The sequence below is a fragment of the Perissodus microlepis genome, chromosome 11, assembly GCF_051167445.1.
Source record: "Perissodus microlepis isolate ML-2025 ecotype Zambia chromosome 11, ASM5116744v1, whole genome shotgun sequence".
In the NCBI taxonomy this organism is placed as follows: domain Eukaryota; kingdom Metazoa; phylum Chordata; class Actinopteri; order Cichliformes; family Cichlidae; genus Perissodus; species Perissodus microlepis.
This window is the reverse complement of record NC_140471.1, coordinates 16,225,794-16,245,655: the sequence shown is the minus strand read 5'-3', so window position 1 is coordinate 16,245,655 and position 19,862 is coordinate 16,225,794. Positions and strand designations below refer to the sequence as shown.

At 39.1% G+C, this 19,862-nt stretch overlaps 1 protein-coding gene across 1 annotated transcript in view; it reads right to left on the bottom strand.

The window, feature by feature from the left end:
• me1 (malic enzyme 1, NADP(+)-dependent, cytosolic) overlaps positions 1-19,862 on the bottom strand; it is an 80,323-nt gene that overhangs the window by 26,730 nt on the left and 33,731 nt on the right. Inside the window, exon 3 of the mRNA XM_084943136.1 lies at positions 17,759-17,908. Coding sequence (XP_084799262.1) covers positions 17,759-17,908 — 150 coding nt within the window. The remainder of the gene's footprint in view (positions 1-17,758; positions 17,909-19,862) is intronic.

Below are 19,862 nucleotides of genomic sequence, written 5' to 3'. Positions count from 1 at the left end.
CAAAAATGGTATTTGGTATTTAACCAATGTTGTGATAAAAACAAATGGCACCAGGTCAAAATGGCATTCCATAAATTTCTAGACTGCTTATCCAACTTGGGTTTGCTAGAGTCTATACCAATTTTATTTTAGTTTTTAGATGCTTATTTTTATATACAAAAGATCATAAATCGCATGACTAGAAGGCTAGTCATGTGATTTAGTACTGAGCTGCTTGAGATCACTGACATGCAAAAGCTTAAGGGTTATGTAATGAGAATAGGTATCTAAGTTGTATAGCAGTAACTGCATACCAACAGATTCACACTGGGAGGTACAGAAGGAAGACACATTTAGCTCATTAACTGACATAATTCCATTTCACTTTCACATACTGCAGTGGTGCTGCATATGCACTTAATTACCAATGAGATGCATCCTCCATACACAGATGAGGACAAAATTATTAGCCCCCCCCCCCCCTGCATAAAATTTAAAATGTTTGTTAAAGTTTTTTTCTAACATCTTCCCCAAGGAATTTCAAACATTTCTCAGCATATTACTTTTCTTTAGAAAGCATACATTATTTTTCTTTGCACCCAATAACAGAATTATTTCAGAAATAAACAAAAAATACCAGGATCAGTACTATTTGTTCCTTGACAAACTGAGCTTTTTACTGAGCCATACTGTAGCACAAACCACTGCTGTGCTCAAAGCAGCTTCTCTTTACACAGTAAAAAAAAAAACTTTAGCAAGTGTTGGAGCTGTCAGTAAATAAGACATCATGCCAAAAACAAAAGAAATCTGTTTAGATTTGAGAAAAAGAATTGTTGATGCTCAAAAAGCAGGAGATGGATACAAGGTTCCTACAGCATTTCCAAGTGTCAAGAATTGGAGTGAAAAGTATCATAAAGAGACCCACACAGTACATAACAAAACTGGCAGAGGTGGGAAGCCCAAGATTTCAAAGATTCTGGAAAGCCGGAAAACTAGTAAAATATGTGTCTAAAGACCCCAGAACAACTGCCAAGACATGAATGAATAACTTAGCCAAGTCAGGACTGTATTTTCAAAGAAGACACTCACTAGAACCCTGCACAGGAATGACTGCGAGGTTACAGACCAAGAAAATCTTGAATTCTGCAGAAGAAATACCTTTGAGCAAGAATGACATATGATGAGGAAAACCTGGAGAAAGAATATGCATACTGGAAGTGCATCTTTTGGACTGAAGAGAAAACAAATACGAGCTCTCTTGCCAGAGGAATGGGCATACAACCCAAAGAACAATGTGCCACAGTGAAACACAGAGGTGGGAGTATTATGCTGTGGGAACGCTTTAGTACATCTGGAACTGGGAATCTCATCAAGGTGGAAGGAACCGTGAAGAACAAAGGATGTGTGAAGATTTTGAAAGAAAACCTCAAGCAGTTAGCATCAAAGCTGTGTCTGGGTCATCACTTCACTGTCTTCTAACAACACACAAGCCGAAACATCTCTCTCATGCAGAACTACCTCCAGAGAGCCAGTGAGAACTTTGTTGACTGACGTGCACAAAGCCCTAACCTGAATCCCACTGAAAATTTGTGGGGTAAACTGAAGATCAATGTCCATGTCAGAAGGCCATCAATTCTGGATCCCCTTTGTTCTCTTGAGAGATTCACAAAAGAAGAATGCTGAAAACTAGCCATTAAAAAGTATACACAATTAACAATTAGCATCAGGGAACTAATCACTGGTAGTTTTTGGATATTGTTAAATAAATGTGTTTTTGTATGAAAAGTAAAATAATGGAAATAACTGAGAAGATGTCATAAAAGTTTCTTGTTCTGTTTAAAAGCACTCGGAAAATAGAAAAGTGGGCCTGGAAATTCTGTCCCCATCTATATAGCTGGGGTACATATTGAGAATGAACATGAAGTAGATATTCATTAAACTGCAGTTAGTACATTGGGAAACCTATGATATACAAAAGCTAAGCCACTCCAAAAACACTTTTCACTGGAAAATATTTATTCAGTGCTTGAATTCTCTTGATATCATTGGCTTTTCAAAACAGATTCAAAGACAGAGTATTTATTTCTGAAAGACCAATGGCTGAGATATTTAAGGTATCATTTTATTAAAGTTGGGAAGGTCAACAAACGATCACAGGAACAAAAACAAACCATTTCCCATTTTTTCATCAGAATAGATTAATCAGTTGGCCAAAGGGTTCAAGAGATGAAGAGTTAAAAACACAAAGATGAACCACAAATTTAAATGTAATGCAACTGGATACCAAAAACACTGCTTTTTTGAAAAACAGTTAAAATAACAGTATGAAAGGAGTTATTATTTCAGCGCAATGAGTTCAGAGCTTAAATTAAACTGGATTTACACTGATGCAGAGCAATGAAGATATTCTACAAATGCACTGACATATGGAGTCCTGTCTACTCAGGAAAAGAAATTAATGGACTATCAACTAATTAAAATTGGTCCTTTAAAAACTGACCAGATTTGTTAATATTTTGAAGGTATCGTGAAAGCCAAGTACACTACATTTATATAACGGTCCGTTCCACATAAGGTAATGTTAAGAAATAAAACAAGAGACTATGGAAACAAGACTAAATGCTGAAATACTAAAAGACTACCATCCATTTTCAACATTTTAAGGCAGTACCAAACAGGAAATCAGCTGATGACAATTTTGCAGGTATTTAAATTTTTGACTCCAAATTTCATGGTGATCCACCTCCAGATATCCCGGGGTCATATCCATCATCTTGAAAATCCAGCGAGGAACTGTGCAGTTATTGAACAAACCAAATTACATTCAGAAATCCACACACACATTTTCCTCCTCTCCAGCTGCTTAACTTGCTTTAGTTGTAGCTCTTCTGACATGGGCGTGTGCACTTAATGCCACAGTGAATCACCACCAAACCTCCATTGCACCTTGGTTTACCAACATTAAAGGAGGAAAACACAGAGACATGAAGGGAATTGAGCCTCCAGCTTCTCATTCGCCACAGGGTCAACCAAACAGTCAGTCCTGATTGTGACATGAAGATAACAGTGTTTTGAATTTTTCTGCATGTTTCAATTTGGATTGAACATCAGTCTCCTATTGTAATTAGAAAGACGGTCATCCTTCTCTGTAAGTGAGTTCAGCATCTTCTACGACACACTCATAGGCAGACAGAGGCATTTCTGTTACTGGATGTGGTACCTAACCACAAGCTGTAGAGAAGGACAGACAGCACAATACTTAAGGAGCAAAACTGCCGGTTTCAACTTACTCGCTTCCTTTGCTGAGAGGTATTTAATAAGTTAATGGCTTTCTAAGAAAAGAGAAGAAGGTTTTTGTGGAGAATAGCATTGCACAGCAGAGATTGTTTTTTATTTTATGACAAAATGTATTTTTGTCTTAGCTGTAAGTTAACTACCACATCCATATACTGTAAAAGCAAAACAGAAAAAAAATCATCTCTAATGTTTAAAAACTGAGGTCATGCTGTTGGTTTTGGTCGACTGGTCATTTCCAGAGCAATTTAGTAAGTGAGGCCAAAAGGAGTGAAGCTGTCGGTATTAAAATAACACCCTTATGCTGCAGCACCTCGAGCAGCCAAGCAACTGACTAATCCAATAGCGCAAAAGAGGAAAACTGTGAGAAGAGCAGGTCTGGCAGACCCAATCAATAACCATGTTCCTGCTGCTGCTGACGCCAATGCTGTCCACTTTTAAAATAACTAATTGCAATGGAAATGATGACCATCAATGAAGCAGGGAAAAAAAGCAAAAGCGCTCTGGGAATGGGTAAGAGAAATTTGCAAACACAAAAACAACAGGACATGGAATCCACACAGTGGGTGAATAGTTTAGAATTATAATGAATGGATTTGAATAAACTCAACAAATACAATTCCTATTTCCCTGTCTTAGTACAGCCTCTCGGTTATTGTTAGAGCAGAAAAAAATGTTTTGTCGTGTTTCTTCGAGGAATTTATCACAGCAGTAAGTGAACTGTGCACAGAACTTTTGTTCAGCACCTCTCTCATGAGTCGAAAATGAAATGTGATGGGAGGGATTCTCTTTCCAGTTCCTTCTTTTTTCCCTTTCCCTTCACACCCATCTCTCAAGGCACTGTGACTCTCCAAAGACAATGCACTCTTCTAATGCTTCCCACTTTCCGTGGCACGCTCACACTTTGACAGGATTCCATCACATTAAGAGTGTTCAGCACGCTGCCTGATTCGCCCACAAGTGAGAACCAGCTCCAGTGTTTGGCCTCAGACACTGGGGCTGCCCCCGCTTCATTCCACTGCAGCCCACTGATGTTAGCCGTGGCTTCGTATAACTAATCTGTCATGAAGATTTCGCGACTTGGGAGCTGTCCATGTGGGGGGTTAGCGCTAGGGAACTCAAGTCCAAAATGAACACAGTTTAGCCAATTTGATCAGCCTTTCATCACTCCAGATATCGTGCTGAGGCAAAACATAAGAAGACATGGAATCTCTGACAAAGGCCAACCTGCAGGTGATGAAAATAGCAAGCAGCCAGTGTGAGAATCTGGGCTTTCATAGCCAGTCGTCTGCTCTAACTGTCCGGGTGAAGGACTGTCCAGTTTCTTTGTCCGCCAAGCTTACATAACTAAAAGGGCAAGAAACAGCAGGAAAATCCTGTTCCAGCACAAAGGCCCTGCTAAAAGAATCAGAGGCACAGACCTGATGAACCCAGCTGGTTATTAGATGAGTTTCAGTCCTGTGCAACCAGCTTTTCCATTCATTTGCTACTTTTCACACACATCCTGACATTTGATTCATGCAAATGACGTTTTATGTGGGATGCAAACTCAAATTCAACTGGTTTTGCCATGGCCAAAAAGTGTAGAAACTGGTCAAAGTGTACCGTGTTTATTTGCAACTTCTCTGTCTTAGCAACACTGTGTTGCGTGAAGTATGCAAGAAGCCTAAATTATATAATTGTTATAACTATATAACAAATAAAGAATAGCTTCATGAAAAATCAAATTGATGATTAGACAGAAGTGCTCTAAAATCACTGAGCACTCTATAGAACGACAATGATTTATGACCTATTGTATGCTCAGGCTTTCACAGAAAAAATGTGGATTGCATTTTAGGGATGTCTGGGGTGGTGGCAGACTAGATGCCATAGTGTTCACTATTAACCAGATGGGAAAGTACTTTCAGAGTATCCAATTCTTCATGGCTTAGAGCTGCAAAGATAATTCATGTAATATGTGACATGAAGTGAGAAGGTAAAGCCATTACTGTATATTTTACAAAATATTACAGGTCAATGCTTTATGAAAGGTGCGTTTTTCTCTCCATAGTCATGGTCTCTGGTGCTTTTAAGTCAGCCAAAAGACAGTCCAGAGCTGTGAAATTCATACTGTCATTTGATAATTAACTGGAAACTTCAAATAGTTCATAAACCTGGTTGTCTGGTTTTGGAGAACGTTAATAAGAGATTGTGTGGTTCTGCAGCAGCTCACCTGACGCATGAGGCTCAGCTTTTACAGATAAAACCATACAGAGTACAAATAAGCATACTAAATCTGTTCATCCTGACTTTCACTACTGAGATATGGGTTTGTGCCATTTGAATCCAAGTAAATGTGAACTTCTTTTTAGACTTAATGAGCCTATTATTTTCAGTATCTGCTTGCACCTTGGTTAGACTAAGGCAAAAATAAAAAAATCTTGGTTTGGTTTAGGAAACTAGAGTAAAAATAGGATGGAAACTTCTGCTTATTGAGGTTATTAAGCATGGCTTGTTGAACAATTGCAGTTACTCAGTGACTGTCAGATGCACTGAATTCTTTTCACATTCTGCGACTAATTGCAAGCAGTTGCAGCAACTAAGTGACCACCGTGAGGTTGAGCATCTAACACCTTCAATCTCTGGACACCCACGGGTCTCCAGTCACGGTCTGAATTGGGCTGACTGCCGTCGCTCTCAGATAGATCGTCAAACTTTTGCACTCTAATTTAGAAAAACAGATTGCCAACATGTTGCAATCAGTCTGAGTCAGCCTGGATTACTTTTTCAAATCTATGAGGTTCTGGCTGGATTTTGAGTGTAAGGAGTTAATGTGAATTTCTGTGCATGCAGACATCCATAGATTTACAATTTTGGATAATTTATCACAGTTAATTGCCCTATTATTTAAAACAGATTACATGTAACTGCCAACTAAATCCCACTCCAAAGAAAACTGATAGCAGACTCTGTCTAACTGTGCTATTCTTCACACTAAATTTGTTTTGAGGACAGCAACTGGCTACCAGTGACTGTAGACTTGATCCCCATCTTTGAAGCAAATATTTCAAAGCATTATGTTTGCAAGTACATTGCACACAGTTGCAATACTTTTGCTTGTCATGGTTATACCAATAATTATGTGGTTAAAATGTCCCATGTTAAAATCAGATGTTTTGGGTTGTTTGACTATAAAACATAAGGAATACATTGATGCAGCACTTAAGCTTCTAGGTTACATTAAATGAAACTAATTAAAAAATAATAAAATCTTTGTTCTGTGTAATTTCACATAAAAAGAAGCATTCAGCTCAGAGTGATTTAACTACAGGTAAAATATTAAACCAAGTCACTAACATTTTGATTCTAATTGATTTAATTTCACTTAACACATCTACAGACAGAATTGTAGAATGGATTATACTTGTGTTAAAGAAGCATTTGAGCAATTCTACCCAAAAGAAGAATGTGTGCCCTGTTAATATGCAACTGCCTAGAAGGTGGCATTTTTCACCTCTAAGAAGGAAACTGAGCTCAGCCCTAAATCAAAGTGAACGTTCAGGGGAGAGTTCAAGTGTCCGATAATTAAAACGGAAGAAAGGGAGTCACCTGGGGTCAAACCTTGTTACTGCCGAGGTCACACGGCGCGCTGAAGAGGTGAGGTGTCTGCAATACTACTTACTAAGATTAGTCGTAATAACCACAAGGTCAAAGTGCATTTGGTGTCCTGTAAGTAGACACTGAAACCCAACAAGCTCACTTGAAGTATTGACAAGAATGTATATCACTGTCATAGAACATGTCGTACACAAATTCAATCTATATAAAAAACACTTTATGCAACATTTCTGTGTTTTATGCCACACTCCAGAGGAAATATGAACGGTATGAAACAGCAGGATGGTTTCAAGCAATTGGCTTCCAATGAGCTCTGCAAAAATACACTCTAAGTAAATCATGTCATGTGTATTTACAGTATACATTTTGGTGTTACAACACATTGGCTGGGATCAAATAGGCTTGAGCAAGATAAACCAAGGTTTATTGTATTTATTTTATCTACAAATAAATTATCCCAGCAGATGCAACAAACTGTGCAGCAGGTTTGCAGAAGCATGTCGACTCATTAGGCGCTCAAAAATAAGCATGCCTTTGCCTCTCATGTCAAGTAATCTTGTTGTACGTTTCTGGCTCACTGCACAGGGCCTTTGAGTGCTTACCATAATTCTTACAGCAATCACACTGAACAATGAATAATCATTATTTATTTACTGGACTGAGGTGCAGCGCTCTGGTTTCTGTTCCATTTAAGCCAACTTTCTTCTGATTGGTTGACCTTCCCAAACAGAATATTTGAACAGCAGGTAGGGTGGGGCTTCTGTGCTCATAACCACAGCTGTGTTTTGCCTGAGATGACAATATCCAGGACATCAACTCTCAAGCTAACCATTTAGAGAATTTTGACTTTGCTTTGAAAAAAAGAAATGGAGCTGTTGTAATCACTAAAGACCTCCAAACTCTTTGTGTATGTGCTGCACAAAGCATGCTCTTTAATCAATGTATTCTTAACACTTGACCATTCTTAACACATTTAATAGACGTGAGTGTTAGTAGAATCCATTATTGTATCCACAGTCAGATGGACTGAATCATCTCCAATTCCCACTGCCTGGAAGTACCGGAAGATGTGAGTTCAGGCCCTCTGCAAACACAAGTGTTTGAAATGACATGGTTTGATTTCCCAAGAGCTGCATTTAAGGCTGCGTTTATATTAACATTATACTATGTTCTCCAGGACAAGCACCACAGGAACTAACAGGGACAGTTCATGGAGAGCGGTTCACGTTCCTGCACACTCACAGAGAGGTTTCCCACTGTGCGACAAAAGTTTGGACAGATTAATGTATTTTTTATTGAAATAAACTGTGTTCTGACTGTCTCAGTTGAAAGTGAAATACCTAAAGCCAAAAAACATTCCCTAATCCTCTCAAATAACGCACTTTAATTACAGTACGGTGATTGTGTGTGCATAGCAATCCAAGTTTGGAAGCCGTTTGACTGATTCCACAACTAATATGGCCCATAAGTGCAGATGGATATCTTCAAATTTTCCATTTCTAACCTCAGGCCAAATATCTGACAGGTCTACAAGCGCTCAATGCCAAAGTTGAGCTGAGAGCTGATGGAGCTGTCAAAACAGAGAGAAATTAGCCTTTAGTGCTTTCTCACCATTAGCTACAGTAAGCAGAGGAGACTGCTAAACTGGCTAATAAGAAGCAGAGCTGTTTAAATATATTAGTGTCAGATATCGTAGTATCTCATATTTCATGACAAATGGTCTTCTCTAATTGCAAATATGAAAGCGGTGATTAATGACTGATCTGTTGACTTAGTTCTTATCAGTAAGGAGGGTGTCCCATGTCAGAATGAAGCTGACCCAGTTTCAGACGTAAGCTGCACGGCTCTAAATTAAGATTTCATACCATTCTGTACACACCAAATAACTAAGGGGCAACAACAGAGGAAGATTCTAGCTGAGTTGTAGCAACCACAAGCCACTGAATACGAATGAAATTCAGTGACCTTTAGCAATGACAAGCAAAATAACTGTAACCAATGCAAGCAGGCATCTCATCTTTGAAAGGATACAGCTTATTGACATATGAGGGGGTGTAAACACATCATAGGGTTGCCCACATAACCCACATGTTTTTTTTCCAATTGTGAACAGAATATATTGCTCAAGAAAAATGGGTCATTTAAGACCACGACAGGAAATGACAAACATGATCCTTAGTTGCAGGACGTACACAGAGTAATTCTTGGTAACACAGAAAAATAACTGTATATGTAGCTGAAATTCTGCCACACCTGGAAAAACTCGCATCATAGCAAATCAAACAGGCAGTTGTGGTGTACTGTCCACAAACTGTCAAGCAGACTCAATCCAGCTCCATTAGACCAAGACTGAAGTTATATAGTGACACTATCCTTCTGATGTTGTTTGGTGTGTCCCAGTGTTTGCATCATGCCATTTGGTCACATGTTTTTTTTTTGTTTTTTTTAATACCAGAACAGAATGGGAAAGAGAACACCAGAGATTATAGGTGACAAAATGCAGGCGAGCTTGGATTCAGAGTCTGGGAAATTTTGCTTTGGAATTTCCATTTAATCCAGGGGGAAACAAAGGTGGATTCAGCAAACTTCTCAGACACTTTCCCATGTGTGATGCTAAAGATTTGTATGTACCACCTCTAAGATACAACACCAGTCTGTTTACAGTGTATTCTCTATGTATTTTAACCCTTAACATTAAAAATCTTAAGTATAATTTTTAATTCAAGCTTATTTAAAAGCTGACTGCATTTTTCACTCTGAAGTGTGGCTGTGGAGATTCCTTGGACCATTTTCATTTTCAGAAAATAATATAGAAAATAGTAATGAAATAGATAAAGATAGCCCACTCATTTCCACAAATCTGATCTGTCGTGGGATGGCTCTTGATAAGGTGCTGCGTTAGATAACACACCTGTCATTATACATTACACAACAGTGAGACTTGTGCAGGTCAGCTGTGTAAATCAACTCTGCTGAGGTCTGGGCAACCCTCGTATACTAGCTTTGGACCCCTCCAACATCTATTTGGGCATCCAAGCAATACACACGTATTTAAGACTTGACAGGTATAATAAAGAAATGATATAGTTTTGTTTCAGTTTGCCGTCTGTCTGTTTATAGGAGCTCTGCGACAGCAGTCTTAGAGAAAACATAACATTGTTAAAACAGAGTGCTAAGTAAGAAGTGGAGGATGTGGGCAACAGTGAAAAATTGGGCTATCCCATAAGGCGTCGTATATAACTCGTCACCCTCTGCTGCTTTTCACTTTTATAGTTCCACCACGTTTTCTTCAAGAGATGACAGCTGCATCAACTTTGTACTAGCTGGGCTGCATTTAGCCATTTGCGCAACTTCTTTGACTCACTGTCATCATATTTATTATTGCATTTTTTTTCTCTCATCCCAAGGCTCTGTGAAATTCCCATTAAAGCTGTGAGAGAAGATCTGACCTTTCAGTTTGTGTGACATATGCTCAATACATTTTCTGCTGCATGCTGCTAAGGCACCACTGGGTATGCTTTAAAACTGCAAACCAGGCCGAGTGTGATTTACAAAGAGTATCAGATAAGTTTCATGGGGATGGTCAGCAAGTCGTGTTTTCCAGTGTGGGCTGGTGAAATATTACTACTCTGCGCCAAAATCTGAACTGTGGAGATGATGTGGGGGGGATAAATGCCAAACACAACTATGGTCTGTAATTTTTGTGTTTAGAAGAATGGGGACTTTTACTAATATGTCATTTGGCAGTTCCAGTAAGGTCGGACTGAATTTGATTTTTTTATTCGGCTCCTTTGGAGCTGTGTGTACACTTCACTACTGATGAGCTAGGAACTGGCTGTCTTTTGATGGACATCAGTAACACTTGCATTTACCTGCTATTTCATATCAAAACGATTGCCTGCAAGACACCTGCACTGCATTTTGAATAGTGTTGAAACCTGTGTCATACTCAACACAGACACTCATACTAGTTTATCAACTGTGTCTAATATTAGCACTGTAAAAAAATGGTCAGTGAAAAACTGACCATATGTCAGTTTATTCTGATGCCATCTATATACATATTAGCAACGTGTAGAACAAAATACTGCTGATGATTTTCAGACATATCACGATACACTGGCAGTAGTGTGTTGTTCTTTGGGTTTGTGTAATGTTGCTCAAAGCAGTTTCTGAGGTTTGAAATTTGGGCATTTTAAGCAGATTTTTTTTAAATATAGTCAGAATCTGAAAAGCAGTGAGTTCAGACCGTGACTGGATGTAAACCAACAGAGAGTGTGAGACTAAAGCCAAACTTGAGGTGAGACTTGGATAGAACTGGCCAGGCAGGCTTTTAGGCTGACAGCCATTAGCCAAACCAAACCCCAACTTAATATCACAATGATTTCATGGTCATTTCTTAAAGACACAGGACAGCAAGCAGACTTTCTAAAAAAAGAAAAAAAAGAAAAAGAAAAGGCCAAATCCAACCACCTGGGTTTTCAGGCAGGCTACACTGCTCTCAGTCGTGGAAAGTTATGGCAGTTAAATTAGCAATGGTCCCTGATAATGCAGGTCAAAGACGATTCAGCCAGGTAGTCTTAGTCCAGTACACACAGTTATTCAAAAGATGTATTTAGTTTGATTACTTTCCATGTTTACACAGTAAATTGTAACACTAAAGTGTATTTAAACTGTATATGAAATCATAAAAAGGGATAGTGCAGGAAAAAAGGAGTTAGGTCTGCTGTGTCCGAAAATTTCTTTGCTTTCACTGGCTTGAACATTTCCTTGGACATAAGCTCTATATTGTTATACAAAGTCCTCAAAGTCCAGAGTGGAATTATTATTAACAATCCAGAAGAAGAATGTAGTTCTTTTTTTAATTTGTCCTGCATGCTTATCAATCTAAATGCACACGCTTGCAGTGTAACACTGTGTGTGGGCCTGAATAATGTGAAGTCACAGCTCAAAAGCCCATAATCTGCGATGTTGGAACACTTCATCATTCAGCACGTGTCCCTTTAGGGGCGGCTTTAAGTCTTCAGCTGATGCCTTTCATTATAACCTCCTGTAGCTCGACTTCTGACTTAATCAAAGAACAGCCACTCAAGACTTAGCTTGGGTCTGTTGAAGTGATGCTACAGTACAGTTTTTATTATAAAGAAAATGTATACACACAATTAGATTTAAAACACAAAGCATAATTAAGACACAAACCTCAGCTTTCAGGTTTACATTTTAATACTTTAAACCACTTCTGTCCCTGCTAACCTCAATGCTGTCCAGTCATGGCAAAAACAATCTCTTGATCGAGAGCACAATGCAAAAGCACATGAGAAACTCAGAGATCTGGTGACACAACCAACTGTGGACAACTGTTAGTGATCGATAGGTTTACCTACAGAAACCTTTTACGATTTGTAAATCTTCTAGACAGATCTTTTTTAAGTTGAAATTCAGTGTGAGTGAGTTTGGGCTATCAAGGACTGATGAAAAGTGCAGTTACCTTCCAACTTAAGTCAAAATGAGAGCGTCAGAGGAAAAAGAAATGTGAAAAAAAGAATAATTTCATTACAATTAACTCATTTTTACATTGTTCATTGAAAATAAAATACACTCTTTCAGATAGGAAAGGCATCATAACACCATCAGCCACATACTTCTAATAAATCAGATTAGATTGATCTGACAACATGCCTTTCTCACATGCCCTGTCTTTAATAACACAATCCATCTTTGAAAGAGTTCAGTGAAAGGGCTTAAGGGCTAAATGTATAGGAAAAATAGTTTCTATATATCATATCACATGGTGCACACTGGTGCTAAGACTTTTAAAAGAAGAAGATCTTCACCTTGCCTTCAAGAATGCCTCTTAGTTTTAAGAAAGCCTCTAGCTTCTGACAGATAAAACTATACAGATCTCCTCAAAGTGGAATCCACTCCATCTCCATCAGGAAAATGGATTGGTTCGTATCGTTTATGACAAGGGCCCCTTGAAAAGGCACGGTTGGTAGCGGTAAAAGGGCCTATGAGGATTTTTTTTAGACACACCAAAGAGGTCACAGGAGCACTAAATGGCTCAGCTAGAGGTAATTATTTTCAAACTACACTTGGAATCATGTTTCTGCTGAAAAACATTTTCATTTATCACAAGTGGGCCCTTTCAACTGTCAAACAAAAGTACACAACCTATATTTATGGTGAGAACAGAAACAAACTTTGTGTGATGAAGACAGGCTAACATTATCTGCTAAACACTATCTGCTCACAAGCTTACAAACCAACAAAAGTAAGCAGAAGCACAAATCTTCTCGTGATGTGAATGTATTCCTTTGTCAGACTGTCTCTCTCTCCTATCTTAAGATCAGTGAAAAAAGCCTTGGTTTGACAGTTAATAGTGCTCAACTTTGAGCCTCTGCTACAAGTCCTGGTGTCAGAGTGTTTAGTCCAAGAGGTAGATTAGCTGCTAATCAGATGAGACAAAGAGGGGTTCCTGCTTCCACACAGAAAGTCTTTATACCTGAATGTCAGTGATTAGAACCTAATCTGCTGCTAGGGTGGTCAGTATAGAAGACATTCGTGCACATATGCACTCACACACATGGATGCATGGTGACATCAGTAATCCATTATGAAGATTTCTCAAATTTCCTTTGAGTAAAAAGCAAAAACAGAAGCATGTACCCAGAACAAATCTGAAACCTGACCTTATCCTTCAGGATCATAGAAAAAAAAAAACCCCAAACACCAAAATGACGGCCACGTGTCCTCAGCAGTAACACATAGCAAATTGTAAAGGTGGTGTAGTTCCTTACAGTCAAGTCCATGGAAAATGCTATTACTCATATTTGCTGGTGGTTTTTCAATATGACACAAAGGACGTGTTCATTAAACTAAGATGTCCACTTTTTGCTCTATAACGGTACAGAGAAAAGACAAAACAGGAGAGGGGCTGGAGGAAAACAGGTGAAAGAAGAGTTTATTCAAAGGCTCTTTAAAACAAGCCCAGCCCATGTTACCATAAATCTGTCCAGTGGATGGATAGTATGCCTTTGCAGCTTGTAGACTGGAACAATCACCCTCGCTAATGATTTACAGCAATCATCATTATAAGTTCTGGCAAACCTTTTTCCCCTCTTGTTGACATAGTAATTCATCAGTGTTCATATTTGAATTTTGTGTGATCTGCAAAGGGACATGTATCACCCAAGTTTCTCCAAAAGGCATCACTTCTCCTCAGCAGCAGCTTTTTTCAGGGTACTTATATGAACCACAGATTACATGAGATCATCATGCAATATAACCACCTACAGCTGTTAAAATTAAAAAAATAAAAAAAAAGAAGAAGCTCACTGGGATAGCAAATGCTGTTCACTTATTTAACCTCTGCTGAAGGACTTCTATAAAACTACAGACATTAGTTTTATAGAAGTCCTTCAGTTCTTCAAGTCTTTCAGTCAGCATGGGATTTAAAATGCAGTAATCTAGATATCATTGTTCTTTTCTCAGGCTATGTCAGTACAGAGCAGCAACCTGGCTGAAAATCCAAATCTCTTAGAGCCTCTTAAAGGCAGTCGGATTCGTCCCCGGTGTATTCTGCTAACCGACCCACTGATGCGCATTCAAAGAGGCCAAGCTCCCAACCCCAGAGGCTCTGGCAGCACGTTTTGGCTCACTCTGCTCTGAGACAGAGGGAGTGTATAAAATGACTCCTCCAGGCAGCTCAGTGTGAGAAGAAGGCAAGCATGCTAGGAATATTTTCCAAATAGTTTTGCAAGGATGGGGAAACAGCAAGATGTTGGATAATGTTATGTGCCTGGGAGAATTTTGGTTTCCAAGCACCTTAAATGTACCAGAGGTAAGTGTTTAAAATAAAACTGTTTGGACACAATTTGGAAAACTGCGGTTTCACAGCTCATCCAAAGAATCCGAAGAGTTTGTATGAAACCAGGACTCAATAAAGCAAAATTCTCCCGCTGCTGCAGACCAGATTCCTGATAGCAGGGAATACTGGTAGACCCCCATTGCTACTTGGTATCTTTAAAATATACACTACCCTTCTGACATCATTCTTTGATTTCTAAGGTTATTACTGTGTTTCAGTTTAGGTCAGTTCTGTTAGTACACTACATATGTAGCTATGTAGAACAAGTGTTGTCTTAGATTGAGTGAATCCATAGTACAGTGTTTTACACAGTCACCTAACAAGTGAAAGCGCTCTGGTTTAGAAGATTTAATTCTCTTTGGAGTTATGTCAGTGAGGGTATCTGTGGTAATCTCCTGCATGAAGTTTGTGGAGTTACCCTTTGTAACTTTGGAGTAGCAGAAAGTAGCTGCTTCCAAGACATGATTGTAACACTTGTAACACATGACTGTAACTGTTGTGGTAGCTACTGCAGCGTGATTATCAGCTGTACATGTTGTGCTTCTGACCACACATAAAACTAGACAGTTCTACAATAAAGGTGACAATTTAACACACATAACAATTCTAGGATAAATGTAATATGTGGTTTCAAGTGCAATCAGGCACTGTTAGCTAGGTAGCTTATATTGGCACAATCATTGGTGTAGACAACATATCCTCCTTTTACTTCCAACTGCACAGCCAAAATGGCGACCCTTGAAAGTGAGCAATGTAAAGCATTTCATGTTCAGCAAATGACTATTATGAGTACTCAAACCAAGTACTTCTGGAGCACTTGGTGTGGCTGTAGTTGACAGTGAGGACACATCTCTCCATCGGACAAAGCATGTGTAAGTATGGAGGGAAGTAATGTAAGAGCAGCGTAAGTTTTACCATTCTATCAGGTTAACTGTCTAACTCCAGCTTCTTTGTTAAACTATTTTAGTAGTCACCTTTAGTTAACCCTATTAGTTAGTTATCAGTGATATCAAACCCTAACCCTATGTTTTGGAGACAAGAAAGTGTCTTTTGGAAATATGCAAATGGTTTTTGTGTGTCAGTTAGAATGATTGTATTTTCACCCATGATGGCCTAGACTTGGGATAACATTTTTTTCTAAATGTAGGTTCCTAAGATTAAGGTCATCATTGATGAAGATTCATATTTGAATCTGTATATTATGAAGGTTTATATTTTTTACAGCTCCTGACAGTAGTTCACTAACAAAGAGTAGGTTTATATGTCTATATTTAGGATTACATAAATACTATTAATTCTTTCACCTTAAAGTGACTAGTTGATATCATTTATGACCCGAGGTCCATATTTACACGTGCCACTGTGATATTTTAAAATTGCAAAGCTGTTTCCAACCATGCATTTGTTAATCTAATTCCAGACGTTTTCATATGTCTTGTGATTAGACCATTGGTGTGATGGGGTTGTTTATGACTCAAGAATTATACATATGTTTTGTACATTACAGATTTGGATTTTATTGTAATTTTCTACTTCTACCTGTTGCCTTGTAATGTTTTGCAGTGAACCATGGCTAACAGATAAAGAGCACAAGATTTGCAGCTGCAGAGAGGTAGCTACTTAATACCTAAATTAGCAACGATGAAAATAGTTCAACCGATGGAAAGGAGTCAATTAAGTGAATTTGTTTCGCCTTAAAAATGACTGAAATCATGTAAAACAGAACAGTTACAACATGTGTTGTAAGAATGGCTAGAGCTTTGATAAACACAAATAAAGCCATTGAGAAGCATTCCACTTGTAAATATAAACTGTCATAAATGACCCCACTCCTGTCATTTTAGTAGCTAAAATTGCTTGGCTGCTTGAGGCTGAACAGAGTCAATAATTATAATTCCAGTTAAGTGAGGTTAAGGGCCCGTGGAGGACAGTAAAATGGTGGCCTTTTTCAGTGGGAAGCAAACAGAGCACTTGTAACCACCTGAAAAAGGTTAAATGCAAGGAGGAGGATCCAAGAAAAACAGAACGAGAGTGAAAGCAGTATCAGCTCAATATCTAGTAGTAGCTGCTCAGGGAATTTATTTGTCAGATAGTGAGAGACTTGGACCAGATGAACCTAGGTGAAAGAAAACAGATACAATCAGAGAAATGTGTGTGTGCATGTGTGGGTGTGGGTGTGCGTGTGTGCGTTTACAGTAGAGAAGAAAGGGAAACCTGTGAATGTCTGTCTGCAAGGAGCAGAGCCAGATCCAGATCCAGTCAAGGTAAATGCTGGACTGATTTCAACAGCTTACTGCGGTTTTTCCTCGAGCTGAGCGGTCCAACCAAACTACAACTTTAAGGCCTACCGCAACCTCTAAGTTTGTTTCAGATTTTATAGCATCAAAGAGTCCAGTTCCAACATAGCATACACATAGGTTAAGAGTCTTTGAGCTTCTGGTTTCGTTACAGTACAACCAGTCATTTGTTGGCACACATGCTTGAACATTTATATGGCTTTTAGCCTTGGGTGAAATAATGATCTACACAATTGATTAAATCCCAGATTGTGCTATTCAACAATATTATTGTTGCTGCCTGTCAACTTTTTTAGCATATTGTCTCTCCAGTGAATCTCTCATCCTTTTTGAACACCATAATCTATCTGCCATGTGCATTTAGATTGCATTTTGCCTTTATCCTTATACCATCAGTCTATGGTATGTTACTAGCTGACACCTGTGACCAGGCACTTCTTTTCAGTGGGACTCGGTGTGTAAAAGGGCAGCCTGAAGCAGTGAAATATAGATGCCACACAGCCAGCAGTAAGAAAAAGACAGAAAGAAATGCTGGCTGATACTGAGCACAACAACCAGTACCATAAAACACTTAATAACTGAGTGTTAAAAGACCAACTGAGGGATAACAACATTGCCTGAAATAAGCTGATAATAAATGTAATGTTAAGTGGGTTTATTGGTTTAGGAATGTACCATTTCACAATATAAGAGGAAGAAAAACACTGTGAGAGTGACTCACCTAGGCCTTTGGAATATGAGGCTATACTGTTGGCAGGCCAGACCCACAGTGGGGGTGTAAATGATGGGCATAAACCTTTCGATGTCTGACAACAGCACCCGATAGAAGAGCTTCTCGTTGCGGTCCTGGAGCCCCATTAGGAACACATATCTGGGAGTGACAGAGAAGAAAACAGAGCATGTTAATCTTAAGCATCTTGACAAATGGTAGCTGCTGACCTAAGCTTATTGAAGTCAGATGTTAAATCCTGGATGTTTGCGAGAGACTATCAAGGAGACTGAGGGATGAGAGAACACTGTGTTCACCTGGCTGCAACATTGCACAAACCAGGGAGATTAAAGGAACTGAAGCTACTGAAAAAAAATGAGAAAGAAGGAAAAGAAGAGAAGTATTCCCCCTAAAACCTGATTTGTGAAGAAGTTTTTTTACTTGTGTTCCAAATAACTGAAACAAATAAAGTGAAAAAAAAATAGTTCTCAGATAACCTACACAAGCTTTTGACTGTGATTGTAGATTTACTGGGAACTGAAGGTTTGCATTTGAACCAAATTAAGCAGAGCATGCCTGAAAGGGCTCTACTCCTGATCACAGAAGTTTCCATGAAGTCAAGAGCACAAGGGTGCCTCTTGTTGAGACGATAAAAAGCATGCGCGGCCTCTCTGCTATACAGGGAGTGCAGAATTATTAGGCAAGTTGTATTTTTGGGGAATAATTTTATTATTGAACAACAACCATGTTCCCAATGAACCCAAAAAACTCATTAATATCAAAGCTGAATGTTTTTGGAAGTAGTTTTTAGTTTGTTTTTAGTTTTAGCTATTTTAGGGGGATATCTGTGTGTGCAGGTGACTATTACTGTGCATAATTATTAGGCAACTTAACAAAAAACAAATATATACCCATTTCAATTATTTATTTTTACCAGTGAAACCAATATAACATCTCCACATTCACAAATATACATTTCTGACATTCAAAAACAAAACAAAAACAAATCAGCGACCAATATAGCCACCTTTCTTTGCAAGGACACTCAAAAGCCTGCCATCCATGGATTCTGTCAGTGTTTTGATCTGTTCACCATCAACATTGCGTGCAGCAGCAACCACAGCCTCCCAGACACTGTTCAGAGAGGTGTACTGTTTTCCCTCCTTGTAAATCTCACATTTGATGATGGACCACAGGTTCTCAATGGGGTTCAGATCAGGTGAACAAGGAGGCCATGTCATTAGTTTTTCTTCTTTTATACCCTTTCTTGCCAGCCACGCTGTGGAGTACTTGGACGCGTGTGATGGAGCATTGTCCTGCATGAAAATCATGTTTTTCTTGAAGGATGCAGACTTCTTCCTGTACCACTGCTTGAAGAAGGTGTCTTCCAGAAACTGGCAGTAGGACTGGGAGTTGAGCTTGACTCCATCCTCAACCCGAAAAGGCCCCACAAGCTCATCTTTGATGATACCAGCCCAAACCAGTACTCCACCTCCACCTTGCTGGCGTCTGAGTCGGACTGGAGCTCTCTGCCCTTTACCAATCCAGCCACGGGCCCATCCATCTGGCCCATCAAGACTCACTCTCATTTCATCAGTCCATAAAACCTTAGAAAAATCAGTCTTGAGATATTTCTTGGCCCAGTCTTGACGTTTCAGCTTGTGTGTCTTGTTCAGTGGTGGTCGTCTTTCAGCCTTTCTTACCTTGGCCATGTCTCTGAGTATTGCACACCTTGTGCTTTTGGGCACTCCAGTGATGTTGCAGCTCTGAAATATGGCCAAACAGGTGGCAAGTGGCATCTTGGCAGCTGCACGCTTGACTTTTCTCAGTTCATGGGCAGTTATTTTGCGCCTTGGTTTTTCCACACGCTTCTTTTGACCCATTTTGCCAAAGGAAAGGACGTTGCCTAATAATTATGCACACCTGATATAGGGTGTTGATGTCATTAGACCACACCCCTTCTCATTACAGAGATGCACATCACCTAATATGCTTAATTGGTAGTAGGCTTTCGAGCCTATACAGCTTGGAGTAAGACAACATGCATGAAGAGGATGATGTGGACAAAATACTCATTTGCCTAATAATTCTGCACTCCCTGTAGGTTAGGCCACAG